Here is a 15,440-nt window from a genome sequence, read left to right on the forward strand (position 1 = left end):
TCCAAAAAAGTCTTTACTATGTTATGACAGTAAATCTCTCCTCGTTTGGTTTTATACCTGTGCTAATTTGGAGGTCTGCCCCTAAAGGATGGTGACACTTTGGCGGGAGACAGTCCTGAATTTCCTCTCTGAGGGCAGCAGCCCTGTTGGGCTTAACCAAACAGTGTGTGTAGCACATCCTCCCTCCCTTTCTCCTTCCCTCCCTCTTCACTAGCTTCTGCTCAATCTGTTAGCCCTGCAGCAGCAGTTAATTGGCAGGTATAATTCCCATGTAGGGCAAGGCTGGTACTGGAGGATTAGGATAGTAGCTGTCATGGGTAAGTGGTTTCTAGCCTGGGAGACAGAAATGTAATGTGGGACCAGACCTTCTGTTAAGGGACAGGAAAAAAGAGATCGCTTTGTAAAAATGACACATGGAAGGCTACAAGTCCAGAAGTTATTTTCTCACTGCCACCAAAGTCCCATTTGATGAAAAACAAGTGATGTTTGCCCCTGTAACATCACGTGAACCTGTAAAATATTATTGTCCTTTTTGTGCTACATCACTAGCATCCATCTTTCTGAAATCTCCCTCTGGTTTCTGACATTGAGCTATTGGAGATACTGCTGTGGCCAATGACTAAGACTGATAATTCAGTTTTCCCCCCAGGGTTGGAGAGAAATTAAAGGAGGTAAGGCCAAACCCTGGAGAGGCTAAGGCTTTGGGAATAGTATTAATACAAATAGGGTTTTCCCTACAATGTGGGCAGGATGATGGCAAAGAGAAAGAAAAATAGGTCAGTTAAAAGTGATTTAGACCTTTCTAGAAATTTGGAATTTTTAATTAAATTCCATAGGTCTATTTGGAACATCATTTCTATTGCTAATAGTAGCAACAGCTTACATTAACATAGTGTCATATAGTTCATGAAACAGTTTCATATATACATCAATTCTTTAAGTCAACTATGTGACCTTAAAAGATGCAGGTAATATTTTTACCCTCCCTCTCAGATTTCCTTCCTTCCTTCAACACATCTTCACTCAATGCTGCTGTGTGCCAGGCACTTTGATAGGCTCTAAAGAGTCAGCGGTGAACATATAGATGGGCCAGCAACAGGATTATTTGCCCTGCTTTGGAGTGGGAGAGATTATTTTGGCCATATCCTTTCAGACCTTCTATATATAGGTGATGTGATGAATTTTGGGATTTTATTCTGATTGCCAAGTGGATGAATTCAGGAAAGACTTTTGAGGTGGAATCAACTGGACATGGCGAGGATTTGAGGATTATATTCCGCAGAGTAACATTGCAGTGACTCAGCCAGGGCATTAACTTCCTTTGGTTTTACCATGTCAGGGAACCTCACTTTAAGCTGTAGACACTGGTAAGGGAGGTAGGGGTTCAACAGAGTGTCTCGGGGGCCAGGAATCACTGATAAAAATCCAGGAAATATGTCATGCCTCAAATGAATTTATAGAGATCTCTCATTTAAAACCCAGTATATGAAAGTTGAAATTTAATAAAATAATAGCTAACATTTTTGAGTACTTAAAAATATGAGATGGTTCAGTGCTTTCCAAAAGGATCTAGTTCAGGTTGTCTTAATAGCGTTTTCTTTATTACGTCTAGGTGTGAGTTGTGGTCAGTGACTACAGAGCTACAAAGTAGGAGTTGGGCAAGTGCTACAGAGGCAGAGAGCGTTGTAGCACATTAAACTGGAAATTAAATCCAGGAGAAAACATTTCTCAAATTTTAGTGTAGATTTTTCTTTTTTGGGCGGGGGGGGGGGGAGAAGGAATGATTCAGTTTTCAAAAATTCTTGTTTTTTACCTTTGTAAATATTATTCCAGAGCATGAAGTAAGCAAACTCTATATGGTCTACTTGTTTTTTATGCTTCCTCTGAGGGAGTGTTTTAAATTACTGATGTTGTATTACAGTACACTTGTCTGATTGCATTCTCAGCAGCTAGTGAGGACCAGATACATTTTGCATTTTGTAAGAAATGCAAAACAGTGACTGTTGCTAATTATCAACCTCTTATCTCACAGGCCATACAAAAATAGGTGGTGGGGTTTGATTTGACCTGTAGATTGTTGACTCCTGGTATGGAGAAATGATTAACGTCCACTGTCACTTACCCAGGGTTTGACCTTGAACAAGATCGTTTAAAACTCTGAGTGTTATTTTACCTGTACAACAGAGGAGGACAGGATAAGCTAAGCATTAAAATAACATTATTGCTTACTCCATACCAAAGAGTATGCTCAAGAACTATTTGTGAATGAGTGAGTTTTTAACATTTTAAGTTGAATTTCCTGTGCTAGATGTGAGACACTCAGTGATGAAAAGTAGCAAGTGATATGGGCACTTAAACCTCATTCTAGCACGTGCGTGCGTGCGTGCGTGTGTGTGGGGGTGTGTGTGTGTTTTAGGGGATGATACAGTATGTATTCTTCATTTAACCCAGAAAGGTGAGTGGCAGAATGGCATGTGAGAGTTACAGAAAAGAATTAGTTCACAGTGAGTAAGAAGTTCCCTTCAGTCTGAAATTGTTGCATTTGTCCCTTTGTACAGGAGGAACCACTGGATGAAAGCTCGGTGAAAAAAATGATCCTTACATTTGAAAAAAGATCATACAAAAACCAAGAATTGAGGATCAAGTTTCCAGACAATCCAGAGAAGTAAGGAGCTCTTTTGCTGTTAGACTTTCTCCTCTGCTGTTTTATCTGCAATATTTATTTTGTGGAGGTTTTTTTGTTTGTTTGTTTGTTTGTTTTGTCTGATTTTTTTTCTCATTTGGTTCAGTAGTCTCAGAATGATACACATGTTCAGGCAGTCACTGGAAGGACTGACACTACTGCTCAAAGTTAGTGGTACTCAAGGGTGCAAAACAGGGTCAGCAAGGGAAAAAGACACATCAGCCAGAGTTTGGGGAAATATATATATAGGCTTCTTATGTTTTCTCCCATTTCTGTGGAAGAGTCATGCAGACATTCTCCTTTCTCCAGCAGTGAAATACATCGCCACGTGTGCAGTGTTTCTGTCTAGGGATGCCCATTTGAGAGCCTGAGTATAGGGTATTTTTTTGAGACAGACCGTGTATTCTCTGCAGGTATTCTCTGCCAGCAACAGCTATCAGAATTCTAGATTTCTAAGAAAGAAAATAGATGTTCAGTCCCCCAGGTGGGCCACCATGTTATATAGACAACGTTTCAAAAACCCAAGTTCCCAGATGCCACCCTAAGACTAGGCCCTTTGAAAGATCAGCCTGTTATGTTAACTCTGTTCTGCATTATTCTTCTCAAGGCCCAAAGAAAACTGACCGAGGCTGTCATTAGTCATAACTCTTACTGTTGAGAAAATGCAGACTCTGGGGTTTGACAAATATGGAGTGACTCCCACATGACCTTAATAAGTTATTTCTCCTATTTTAATCTCAGGTGCACTCTATTTGTATTAAAAAAAAAAATGTCTCATTCACAGGGTGTTGTGAAGAGTAAATGAAAATAATGACAAGGGTTTAGCACAGTATCTGACTCACAGTAAGTGCTTATGAAATACTGGTTAATATGATTTATTACTAGTTGAGCCCTTTATTACAAATGGTATTTGGTACCATTCTGTCAGTCTTGAATCCAAACTGAAGGGATTTTCATATTTATACAGGTTTTAATGTTCTAAATCTCTTTTCCCTCTATGCCTTTCTCCCTCCCAGGACATATACTTTTAATGAATCTTAATATGCCCAAGGCCCCTAGGCAATTAAGAGTTGAATAGTATAGTCTTTGCACTCACGTTTATAGATTACTAGGGAGATCTGACTGTAAATGCATGGAAGAAGGAAATAAACTTGAAAAGAGATAAAAGCAGAAAATTGTGGGAGCATAGAGGTAAAAACAGTGAGTGCCACATTGGGGACAACTGAGGGCTTCACAGAGAGGTATTTGAACTGGGTTTTGAAGAATTATTTTGATTTTAGTAGGCAGAAAAGAACATGGAGAGAAGTGCCAACCAAGGTGACTAGAATGACAAAGACACAGAGATATCAGAGTGCATAGAGTCCTCGTGGCAATCTGATGAGGCCAGAGTGGTCCATTCAGTTCTCTCCGGACTATAGAAGAGGAAGCAGAGAGAGAAAAATCTGGTTGCTTAACCTATTGCCACAGCCCCCTTTGACTGTAGGAATAGTTAGATTGGAGCTCAGCTTCCCAGCCCCAGAGTCCTGTCAGGTTTTATGTTGACTGCCACCATACTGTCCTGCTGACTGTGTTGGGGGGCCAGCGGGGGTGGGGGGTTGTGGGAGTGGGTTCGATTACACAAGTAACATGAATAGATTGTCTTGTAGAAAGTGTACATGTACTAATATGAAAAGATGTTATGTGACCAAGAATATCAAAGTGCAGAATATGTATTGTATAATTTACATACATATGCATAAGTGGGGTGGAAAAAATTAAAGTTCTCCTTAACTGCACTGACTGTCTTTCCATTCTGCTACCTAGAGAGAGATAGCCCCTGTGGACACTTTGTGAGAGTCCTTTTAGATTGTTCTCTGTATACTTATTTGCAGATATATGTAATTTTTTCTACCCTACCCCCCCTCCCCGCAACGTCAATCATGCTGTACATGTTCTGCAGTTTGATTTTTTTTGATTACATAATAGGAGTTCTTTCCCTGTTAGTACATGCATGTTTAGCTTATGTTATGTGACTGGTGCATAGTATTTTATTATTTGGAAATAAGGTGATTTATTTATTATTTTTCTACTGATGGACATTTGGTTATTTTAAATATTGGCTTTTATGAACAGTGCTGCAGTAAACCTCCATGTACTGTGTCTTCACGTACATGTATTTCTGTAAGATAAACACCTCGACGTTGCGTTCCCGCATTGAAGGCTATGTACATTTTAAACTTTTATAGCTACAGCCAAATTCCCTACTGTATTCTTTTATTTTCCTGCCAGCAGGTCTCTTCTCCACAATGCAATGAATCAGCCTTTCACATCTTTACCATTTGTTTCATTGTTATTTCTTTATTCAGTGGTCTTCCTGCATTAGATTCTGTGTACCTTTTAGGAGTGGAACCATTTCTTGTTTGTCTCTCTACTATCTGCCATACTGTAGGTGCTCCTTAAACATGAGAGATCTTATATAGTTGATACCATTTTTGTTACCTCTCCATTGCTTAGTACCTAAGGATACATTATGAGGAAGCTGAACTGAAGGTTGATAACATGGGAAATTTAAGAAGTTCAGTTTGCTTCTTGGAATCTCATTTTTGTCTGCCTGATTGTGTATACAGCTGTCAATTTAGAGTAGTAAGTTTCTGTGGGTTATGTTTACCATTCACATCTTCAGTATTGTAGACGATTTAGTGTTATAATTCATAAACTGGCTTTAAGAAAAGGTTATTTTATTTTAAAAATTCAAAAGTATTCCATTTCAGACAAAACTTATATACATTTTTGTTTTTAAATATGAATGTTTGATTTTTGAAATTATGCACAAACATTTTTTTCCCCCCATGCAGAAGCAGTTTAGGAAACTACACTGTATTTTAACCTTGAGTTCTTGAATTCTTACTGGCGCAGTGTCCTTTATAATTCTCTAGACCAGCAAGGTGCAATTAAGATAAAAATTGCTAAAGCATGTTTGAATGAAACTTTCAGGTTAAGATCAGAAACATTCAAATTTATTTTCTCTTGTATGCAATTGTCATTTTGATTGCATACCCAAACATGCCTCTCTTCATTTGGCTGCATTTCAGATTCAATTGACAATTCTCCTTATGCAGCTTCTACTTTGCACTGTGTGATCTTTCTTCCAAACATCACACTGAGTAACGTGTGCTATTTCCCCAGTAAATTCTTTTTAGTTCTCTTTCATTTTTGCAGGGTTAGAATTTTTTGGTTTAGTGGTTCCCAAACTTTTTAGTCCCGGGACCCCTTTGCACTCTTTAATTATTGAGTACCAGAAGTGCTTATCTTAGAAAGCACAAGAATGCAAATGCATACAGTTCATTAGCCATGAGGACAAGGACAGTCATATCTTAATTCTTAATAGTCCTCTGGAAAACTCCACCCTGTACTCCTGAGAGAATGAGAGTGAAGAAGGTAATAATGCCTTAGAATTATTATGAAGATAGTTTTGATGTTTATGGGCCCCTGAAAGGATTTCTGACCATCTCCTACCCCCAACCTGGGGCCCTAGGGGCCACATTTTGAGAGCTACTTATTTAGTTGGATGGAAGGGAAAGATGTTTCCTGTGTGGTTAGAGCTGTTTTGTAATTGCAGGAGGAATCATCAGTTTCACTTGCTTTTCCAGTATTTTTGAACTTTGCCAGTCATTTGCAAATATTCACTCTTATGGTGAAAGGAGAACATCCTGCTGGTTTGAAGCAAATGTACATGGTCAGGCTAGCAAAATTTCCTGGCATACCAGATGGAATCAATGACCCCATCTCTGCCTGGGTTACTGTTTTAATATGTTGCTCTATTGCTTTCCCATTGACCTCTAACTTGATCTTTTCCCCCAGCTGTGAGTCGTCTGTTGCTGAAGGTATGCTACTCCCTGAACAGCCCTCCGCAAATATTGTAGTGCTTGCTTTAAATGAGTAAGCTTGTTCTTTTCAGCAAAAAAGAGAATTGTTATATCATAACACACTTGAGGGTACCTAGATTTGTTGAGCACCTAATATGTGCCAACTATTGTTAGGTGCTTTATGTTTATTATCCCTTTAATCCTCACTCTAATTTAGCTAAGGAGATAAGGAAATTGAGGTTGGAGATAGGTTAGTAACTATTCTCTGTCTCCCTTGACTAGGTTGGGAGCCTGTGTTCCAGTGGCATCAGGCGTTCTTACAATTAGTTGTATGTGATAGATTGTTCATATTTGTGGTAGACTAGAAACTCCATGGGGGCAGCAACTGGAATTTTTGTCTTTATGTCCTCAGTATCTCTAGCATAGTGACTGGCATACAGAATATGTCCAATAAAAGCTCGTTGACATACTTCTCATGGTCACACAGCCAGTTAGTAGTGTGACTGGGACATGACACAGGTTAATTTCATTCCTGAGCCCAGACATTTCTCACTATATTGCATTACTCGTGTACCACTGGGGCTCCGTGGTATTTTTGTGATGTTTGCTTGCTCAAAGATCAAAAAATAACAATGAAATGAAATAGTTGATCTAAACAGGCCTAATCATAGCCCTGAAGGACACCACCAGAAACTTCTCTCCAGTCTGACCTTTATCCATTGATTATCACCTTATCCCCAAAATCTTTTCCTTGTATTCAACATGATTTTGTTTATTAGTATTTAGTGCCTAGTTTCCTTTACCAGTTCTTCCATGTGAACTGTAAAATTGTTTTGTTCATTTATTCCCCGGAAAGCGGATTTTTTTTTTTTAAGTACCCATGTAAGGCAAATATGCCTTACAGGTTTGCTGAATCCATTCGGCTTAGAGATTATATAGATTGACTGCCTCTTGATATATCTGGATTCTGCACAGCTATTCAGTATGATTCTGAATGGCTCCATACTTTAGTTGATGGGGAACAAGTTATTTAAAAAGGTAACCTAGTTGTAAGTTTAGTGGAAGGGGGTTTAATAAAATGGATGGGATGGGGAGGATCTTAGTAAAATAATCTTAAAATTTGTTGAAATAACAAGCAGGTGAGTATAAATAAGGAAACAGTGAAAAAGAAAAACCAGGGAGTGTTTTACAGCAATAGATATATACTGTATGTATACTGTAGATACAAATGTAGGACATTATTGCATACAATATATACTGTAATAATATGGAAATGTGGTTCTGGCTCAGGAATTTGTAGACAAATCAATAAAATGAAGTGAAAAAACCCATAAACAGGTTAGACTACACATTAAAATTCAGAATATGATAGAGTTGGCATTTTTTTCAAATCTGGAAAAAGGGTAGATTATGGTACAGGGCAATTGGCCAAACATTACAGAGGATAAAATTAGGTTTTTTTTCCCTGTAGGCTAAAATAAATTTCAGATTGTTTATTTGTAGGCATTAAAAAATGTACAAACATAAAAATATACCATCAATATGTCTGATGTTACCATAGAAAAAATTTTGCTCAGGATGCATGTAAAATAGAATTCATAGAGGCAGAAATTTGAGTATTTGAACCTCTAAAAACTATTATGCTAAAAAGCACATGTACAACCTAAGAGGCAGATTTATTTTTCTGGTTTATGTTTTTGCAACGCAGAAATTCATTTTCCTATTATATAGAGTACTTACAATCAATAAATAAGATGAGCACCCTGATTCAAAAAAATGTACAAAGAAGAAATAGAAATATCTGGTAAACATTAACCAAATATACATCTTACTATCAAAAATGCTTATTTTCCATTTCAGATTGGAGGATTTTTTTTTTTTAAGATTTATTTATTTATTTATTTATTTATTTATTTATTTATTTATTTATTTATTTATTTATTTATTTATACAAGCACTGGGTACAGTCAGAAGTGCGGGAGGGTGAGAGAATTCACCAGAGCAGGGAACAGAACAGGCAGACTGACGAAATACACTGCTGAGGGGAGCAACAGGCGGCAGGAGAGGTCTGCGCGCCATGTGGAACCCTCGCTCGGGGGCCTGGGATCGAACCGGCGCTCAGAGGCTGTGGGCAGCTTCACAACCCAGTGCTCAACCGCTGCACCACTGGGGAGGCCCCTGGAGGAGATTTTAAACAGATAAGACTGGTTTTGAAAAAAGCAAGGGGAGAAAGTCTCTTCATACACTGTTGGTACATTTCTGGGAGGATAGATCAAAATGCATTAAGTTATGCATACTCTTTGACTTGACACTTCCTTTCCTGGGATTTTGTCCTAACACAATAATTATGAATTCATACATCTTAGTGTCATTTATTATAAGGGAAAAAACTGGAAACCACCTGAATGAGTCACAAAAGGGGATTGGTAAGATAAATTTATGATGCATTTATACAAGGAAACACCATGTAGCTTTTTACAATATATTATTTAGAGCAGGAATTTCAGATAGGCTTCATCTCCTGTACTCCTGTACTCCTGATTGATCGGTAGTCTTCTTTGAACACTGTTGAGAAGAACTCTGAAGCCATGTCTGAGTTCAGCAGGGAGGGTGTGCTGTGCTCAGTGAAGGATAGTTTCCTCGGGAGATGGAGAAGGACTGACAGCAGGGTCAGACACTGGCTTTTCCTCTTGTGGAAGAATATTTAATGATGGGGAAAAATTCTTTAGCCTATGTTAACAACAACAGCAAAAATTGAGTATAGAACCATATTCTATATAGGCTACTTTGGAGTGGGGGGACGCAGGGAAAGCTATGAATTGAGAAGGATATAAACACACCAGCGTATTGTCAGCAGTTTTATCTAGTTAATAGGGTAAACAATGGGTAATTTCTGTTTACTTTTTGAGGACTATTTTTTTCTTAGTTTTCTGTAAAAAGCGGTGTTTTATAGTCAGAAAGAAATGTATGTCATGATTAAAAATGGCAATAGAGAAAACAATAGTAAGGGATATTTAAAACATGGGCATGTTTTAAAGAATTATCATCTTTAATTTTTTTAGTCTTTATAGTCTAAAGTCTACATTTTTATAGACTATTTTTTACAAAGTACAGATTTTGTTCCTTAGAGAATCCAAATTTCTAGAGAGGTGTTATTTGCTTAGCCCCTCAGCATCTGGAAGTCTATGAGTCTTACACGATATCATGAGTCCTTGCTTATGTTCCTTTTCTTTGTGGCCTTCATTCACTTAAGCAGGCATCTGTAGAAATCAGAGACAAAAGATATAATTCCTATATTTAAGAAGCTGAGAAGAGAAGATAGTCATATTATAATAACAGTAATAGTAGTAAAAAAAAAAAAGAGAGAGGAAACATACAGTGCTGTTTATATGCCAGACATTAATTTTAAAAATACATATTTTATATGTATTCATTTATTTTTTTACAGTGACCCTTATTATCCCATTTTCAGATCAAGAGACTGAGGCATAGGGAAACTTAGTAGGTGACTAAGTCAGGTACAAACCTAGGCAGCCTGACTCTATAAAGTCTGTTTAACCATTGTGTCCTCTCAGTACCTTTCACTCAGGTATTGAGTTGCTTTACTTGGATTATTAGCTCATTTTCTTCTCAAAACAAACTTTCCTGTCTTGTTCATCAAAGACTAGTGGGCATTTCTTACATGTCAGACACTGGGGGAGGGCATGCAGAGGGAGTGAAAGCAGTTTTTTTAGTGCCTGAGCATCATATGTTAAAAAGTTAAGTGTGGAAATGTAAGGGAAGTGCCATTCTTTGTAAGATAGGATGGTGATTACAGGATCTAGCCAGAGGCTAGATCTGCTTTTTTTGGGGATCTACTCTCAATCAGCTCACAAGAGGGAGTATAGAGGAGGGGCAAGTGTTTGGGGATGGTAGCAGAATCTCAGTATCTTACTTTGGATAGGGGGAATAATTGGCCCTTGATCTGAAGTGGCAAGAGAAAACCTTTTTGGATTTCTAGAATAAATATCTTCAAGACAATGAGTGAATTGCCACATGTAGGGGGAATGGGAGCTAATCCACAGGACTGGTGGGCAGATCATTTAATGCTGCACAATGTTTTGGGCGCCTCTAAAAGGCTACTTGTGACTGTAAGAGTAAGGAGAATCCTGTAATGAGATCTAAATCCAAGATTGATTTTTGTAATGAGGAAATTGATTTCCCAAGGAAATTGTGTGGCAGTATGATGTTTAGATGAGTGTACTTCTTGGTTGGTCTGTTGTAGATACTTTGACAGATTGTCTCTGTCTGGATTGTGTTGCTATTTGCTCCTCAGTCCTGATAGTACCCCATTCCTTTCAATGATGCTGTCTTGTTTTCCACTCCTAGGTTTATGGAATCTGAACTGGACCTAAATGACATCATTCAGGAGATGCACGTGGTGGCCACCATGCCAGACCTGTACCACCTCCTGGTGGAGCTGAATGCTGTACAGTCTCTTCTTGGGTTGCTTGGACATGATAATACAGATATCCTTTCAGCTCTGTCTTTGATAGGCAGGCTGGCATGCTGGGGAAATACTGTTTACTCTCTTCTCCTGTCTGTGTCTGCCGTCTGCTGTCAGGTCTGGTGTTCTATTTCCATTCTAATTATCTCCCATCTTGAAGTACACACTACTCATTTGAAAATCTGGTTTTTATCTATTAATAAATGTTGGGCAATTCTTAATTGTCCTGTTTGCTCTTATTAGCACTAGAATTCATTGTGATGTATTTGTTCATACATTAGTAGCATTAATTTTTCAGGATTTTGATTTGGATGCCCATTATGGAGGCAAGACCAGACAGGATTTGATTTTGTAGATCTAAACATCATTCTGCAAACAGATGGCCCATTGGAATTAAGACTACAGGTGGCAGTGAACTGTGGTGGAAACCATGTTGGAATGTCCAGAAAGAGATTTTACTATTTTTGTCCACTACTGTATTCTCAATTCCTTAAAAAAGATTGGTTGCACAATAACATTTAGTATTTGTTAAATGAACATTAGACTTGAATAGACAGTCTAGGTTTGACTCCCACCTTCATTTCTTGTATGATTTGGTGTTCCTCCCACCATTAGTATTTTCATCTGCAAAAGCAGAATGAATGACCTTTGCTGATTAGTGTTATTGAGAAGCTTAAAGGAGTTCATGTAAGTGCTCAGTGGTTTCTGATATATAGTAGGCATTTAGTAAATGTTAGTTTTAACTGAATCTGAATCATGACTTCCAAATGGTATTGTCTTTGCTATCAGATGTACAACAGCTTTAAGTACCAAAGGTTTTTTGATGTGCCTGTGGTCAGGGTTATATTCATGAAAGTGAATTCTCTTCCAGTACTTGTTCTGTTTGAATCCAGACTTCCAAAGGTAAGAGACAAATGTAGTTAGTCTGCTTGAGTGATATTCATGGGGAATCTGCTGCTGTTTCATCTTATTTTCATCTTTTTGGTAATATCCCTCCTGAGAGCATGTCTGACTATGTTCTTTCCTGCCTGGTAATTTGCACAGAAATAAATCAGTGAATAATTTTAATGTAGGCTTCTTGAAGGGTGATCTTAAGCTATTTCCGTATTCCTGTAATGTTTGATGGTACTGAGAATTGCTTTCTCATTCCCCTGATCCCCAGGTTCGGGTTCTGGGTGTACGAGAGCCTAGTCAATTAGCTTGTTTCTGGGTGAGCTTGGTATAGAGCCTTATAAATTGATTTAGTAGACATGCTTTGAGTGCTTATTATGTACTAGGCACTGTACTATGCCCCCAGGAACCATAGAGTATACTGAATACTCAAGCAGCACCCATCAATAAACATATGTTGGGTATCTACCATATGATTAGTCCTAATCAAGGTACTAATTGGTCCTAACCGAGTTAGTAACTAAGAACTATTAAGAGTTGTAGTTGTGAGTTCACATTTTAATTAACCTATAGAGTGGTAGATATTCGAAATCCAAACAATCCTTAGAGATGACTTAATCCAGATTTATATAAATAAATAAATCTTTATATATTTAGTGACAAATCTGAGGTCCAGATGTTGGATGGCTAGCTGTTAAGGTTGAAACTGGCACTGCAAACCCCTGATTCCCTTTCCATTGTCCATTCTAGCATATCTCCAGTCTTTTTCCTAGAGGATTTACTATATCCTTGACAGAGTTGCATAGTGTCCCAGTACCCTAAATATTATCACAGGAGTCACCTATTTTGTTTCTGGAAACACTACTTACATTTTGTTTGTTTGTTTTTCTAACTCAAAATAATAGTAGCAGCTTTCTGAAGATATTGACATGCTGCTGATTCACCAACCTGGTTTCCTGCTGGGGAGAAGACTGGCACAGGAAGTGCTGTTCGACATCAGCATACTTGGGAAAGGCAAGGGCACAGATGTTCCAAGTTGTTAAGTTCTGGTCTCTAAAAAGGAAAAAAACAAGTCCCCCTAAAAATAACTTTGACACACAGCCATTTCCCTCCTGTTTTCTGAGAGCTAAACTGTTTTTTTCCCCTCTTGCATACCAGCCTTCACCTTACTGCCCTAATGATATTTTTAAAAATCTGATTTTTAATTATGCCCTACATCAAATGTAAAGTGCATTTGAAATTTTTAATCACTTAATTTTAATTAGAGGCAGCAATTAGGCTAAATGTCATCCTCTTCAAAGTATAATTCTTTCTTGAAAGTGGTTTCAGGAAAGGGTAGGCCCTCTTGACTTGCATCTAACATACCCTCTATCGGTAAGAATGTTGATCTCCCAGCAGCATTGCACTCTGCTTCTTGTCTTATCTGTGATCTATAATGGAAATTTTTCTTCAGGAAATAGTTGTTAACAATTTACTGTTGTACAGCTGTAACTGCCCGAAACACCTTACCATGAATAAACAATTTCATGGCAGTCATGACTTAAATTTTTAATCTTTTTTAACTCTTCATTTATCAGCCAAGACAAAACGTGGCTGGTCATGTTCCCAGCAAGCACAGGTCAACTTTGCTTTGTCCTTCTTAGTGAAAACATAAACTATAAGGATTTTAATTGGATCAGAGGCTGGTTTGTTGTAACCTTAAGAGGCAGAGGATGTGAGAAAACAGCTTGTGCCTCGTCCTTTCAACCGTGAGAAGCAGCTTCAGAGTTTATTCTGGCGCTCTGCATCACTGCTGCTGGTGAGGGCTTGTCAGCGCTTCTGTGCCTCAGCTCCCCCCTTGAGAGCCTGGAGCCCAGCCATCAGTTGGCTGCTGTGTGAAATTCTGATCTGTGAAGAGCACCTCTGGGGGTGAGGGTTGGAGAAGGAGGGGTACATCCCTCACACAGTATTGAAGAGTCACTCTGAATGAATGCATTAGGAGCACAAAGTGGGATCCAACAGCTGCTACTTTTAGAAATATCGCTTTTAAAAACAATTTTCTTTTAAAATAAATCATTTAAACATGTTTAGAGCCCTTTTTGGTGAACCCTTTGGAGTGTTTCTACAGGAAAATAAAACTAAAGTTATATTTAAGGAGCGTTTCTTAAGGTATTACTAAGCAATATTGTGGCCCAGTTTAAGCTTAATTTACTCAATTTGCCTAAAGAAACAAAGAGGAATAAAACAAGAAGATAAAACCCCAGATGGTGGCTGATCACCTCTTCTGCTAACACAAAATATTATCACAGCATCAATCCATACGTATCCTGTTTTTGTATGTCATTTGCTGTGTTCTCAGTTTGAGTGAGAAGTCAGGGCACCTTCCTGAAGTCCTTGTGGTAGACCATGACATTTACTAGGTTCCTCCTTTGTAGGATAAGCCCTGTTGGGTGATATTAGGGAAACAAGAAATAACTTCAGCTGAGCGCAGAATCATTCAAATTACCATGTGGTAAGGGCCCTTGGAGTGTTATGCTCCGGAAATGCCAGTGGAGTTCTGAGGTTTAGGTTATCTTTGGCTTGAGGCTGATTAGGGAATTGGGCATTGGAGATGAGTAAGCTTTTGATAGATGTGGAGATTAAAGTGCATTTCAAGTTTATTTCCATGGTCTCTCTACCTTGGCAATGAAAATTGCCATTCCTCACACGTTGGAAGCTAATGTGCTCTTGCCGGCCTATCATGTTGTCACTACAGACTTCAGGATATCACATCCATGACTTTATTGGAAAAAAAAAAAAAATTACGACTTCATGTCCTATCATCCCCCAACTCCCGCCCCAGTACCTCCCCACCCAGTGCCTTATTCTTTAGTAAAAAATACTGTGTAATTTAAACCTAATTTATTCAAAATCTGCAGCCTCTTTACCCATATGTGATTCCAAAAAGTGAGGTCTCATTGTCATTTTGACTTAAGGTGTCAGTACAATGGTCTGCATACTAACATGCAGGTAGAGAGAGAATGGTTTTGTTAGTTACAAAGTAGATCATTGGTGCTGATGGGACAGCTCTTTTTGTCTGGGTTAATTTTAGGGAGTGGTGTTTAGCATTATTCTAAATTATTGCCTAGCTTTCTATTAATAGAGAGCCAGGAGAACTTACAAATTTGCCCTGTTGGATTTTGTGAAGAATTACTGTTGGAATTAGAAAATTAGGAGGAGATAGTGTTTTTTAGACCAGCAGGGATCAATTGAACTTGAACAGTTGGGTCTGAGAATGCTAAAGTGGAACAAAGTGACTGTGACATGCCATATTATCCCAGGGGGTGTGTACAATAGTCAGGGGTGCCTCGTGTTAGAGCCCCAGTGTTAATGAGCAGGAATAGGGCTGGGAAGGGTTTGAGTCTCCTCAGGGCTTTCTTCTAATTGGACTGGGAAGGAGTTGGTTATTGCTCCACTGAGTTCCTGCAATCACTGTTTAACAAGACTTGTGTATCTTGAGCTGTTGTTTTTCTAGGAGCTATCCTCATTTAGATATTTTCAGAATGAAACTACATTG

At 38.4% G+C, this 15,440-nt stretch overlaps 1 protein-coding gene across 1 annotated transcript in view; it reads left to right on the plus strand.

Moving 5' to 3' along the window:
- Nucleotides 1-15,440, plus strand: part of CTNNBL1 (catenin beta like 1) — a gene marked incomplete at both ends in the record, with an annotated part of 156,565 nt that overhangs the window by 35,244 nt on the left and 105,881 nt on the right. Inside the window, 2 exons of the mRNA XM_084246932.1 lie at nt 2,559-2,665; nt 10,897-11,036. Of these exons, the coding sequence (XP_084103058.1) occupies nt 2,559-2,665; nt 10,897-11,036 (247 nt within the window). The remainder of the gene's footprint in view (nt 1-2,558; nt 2,666-10,896; nt 11,037-15,440) is intronic.

Source organism: Talpa europaea (assembly GCF_964194135.1).
Source record: "Talpa europaea genome assembly, chromosome: 11".
NCBI lineage: Eukaryota > Metazoa > Chordata > Mammalia > Eulipotyphla > Talpidae > Talpa > Talpa europaea.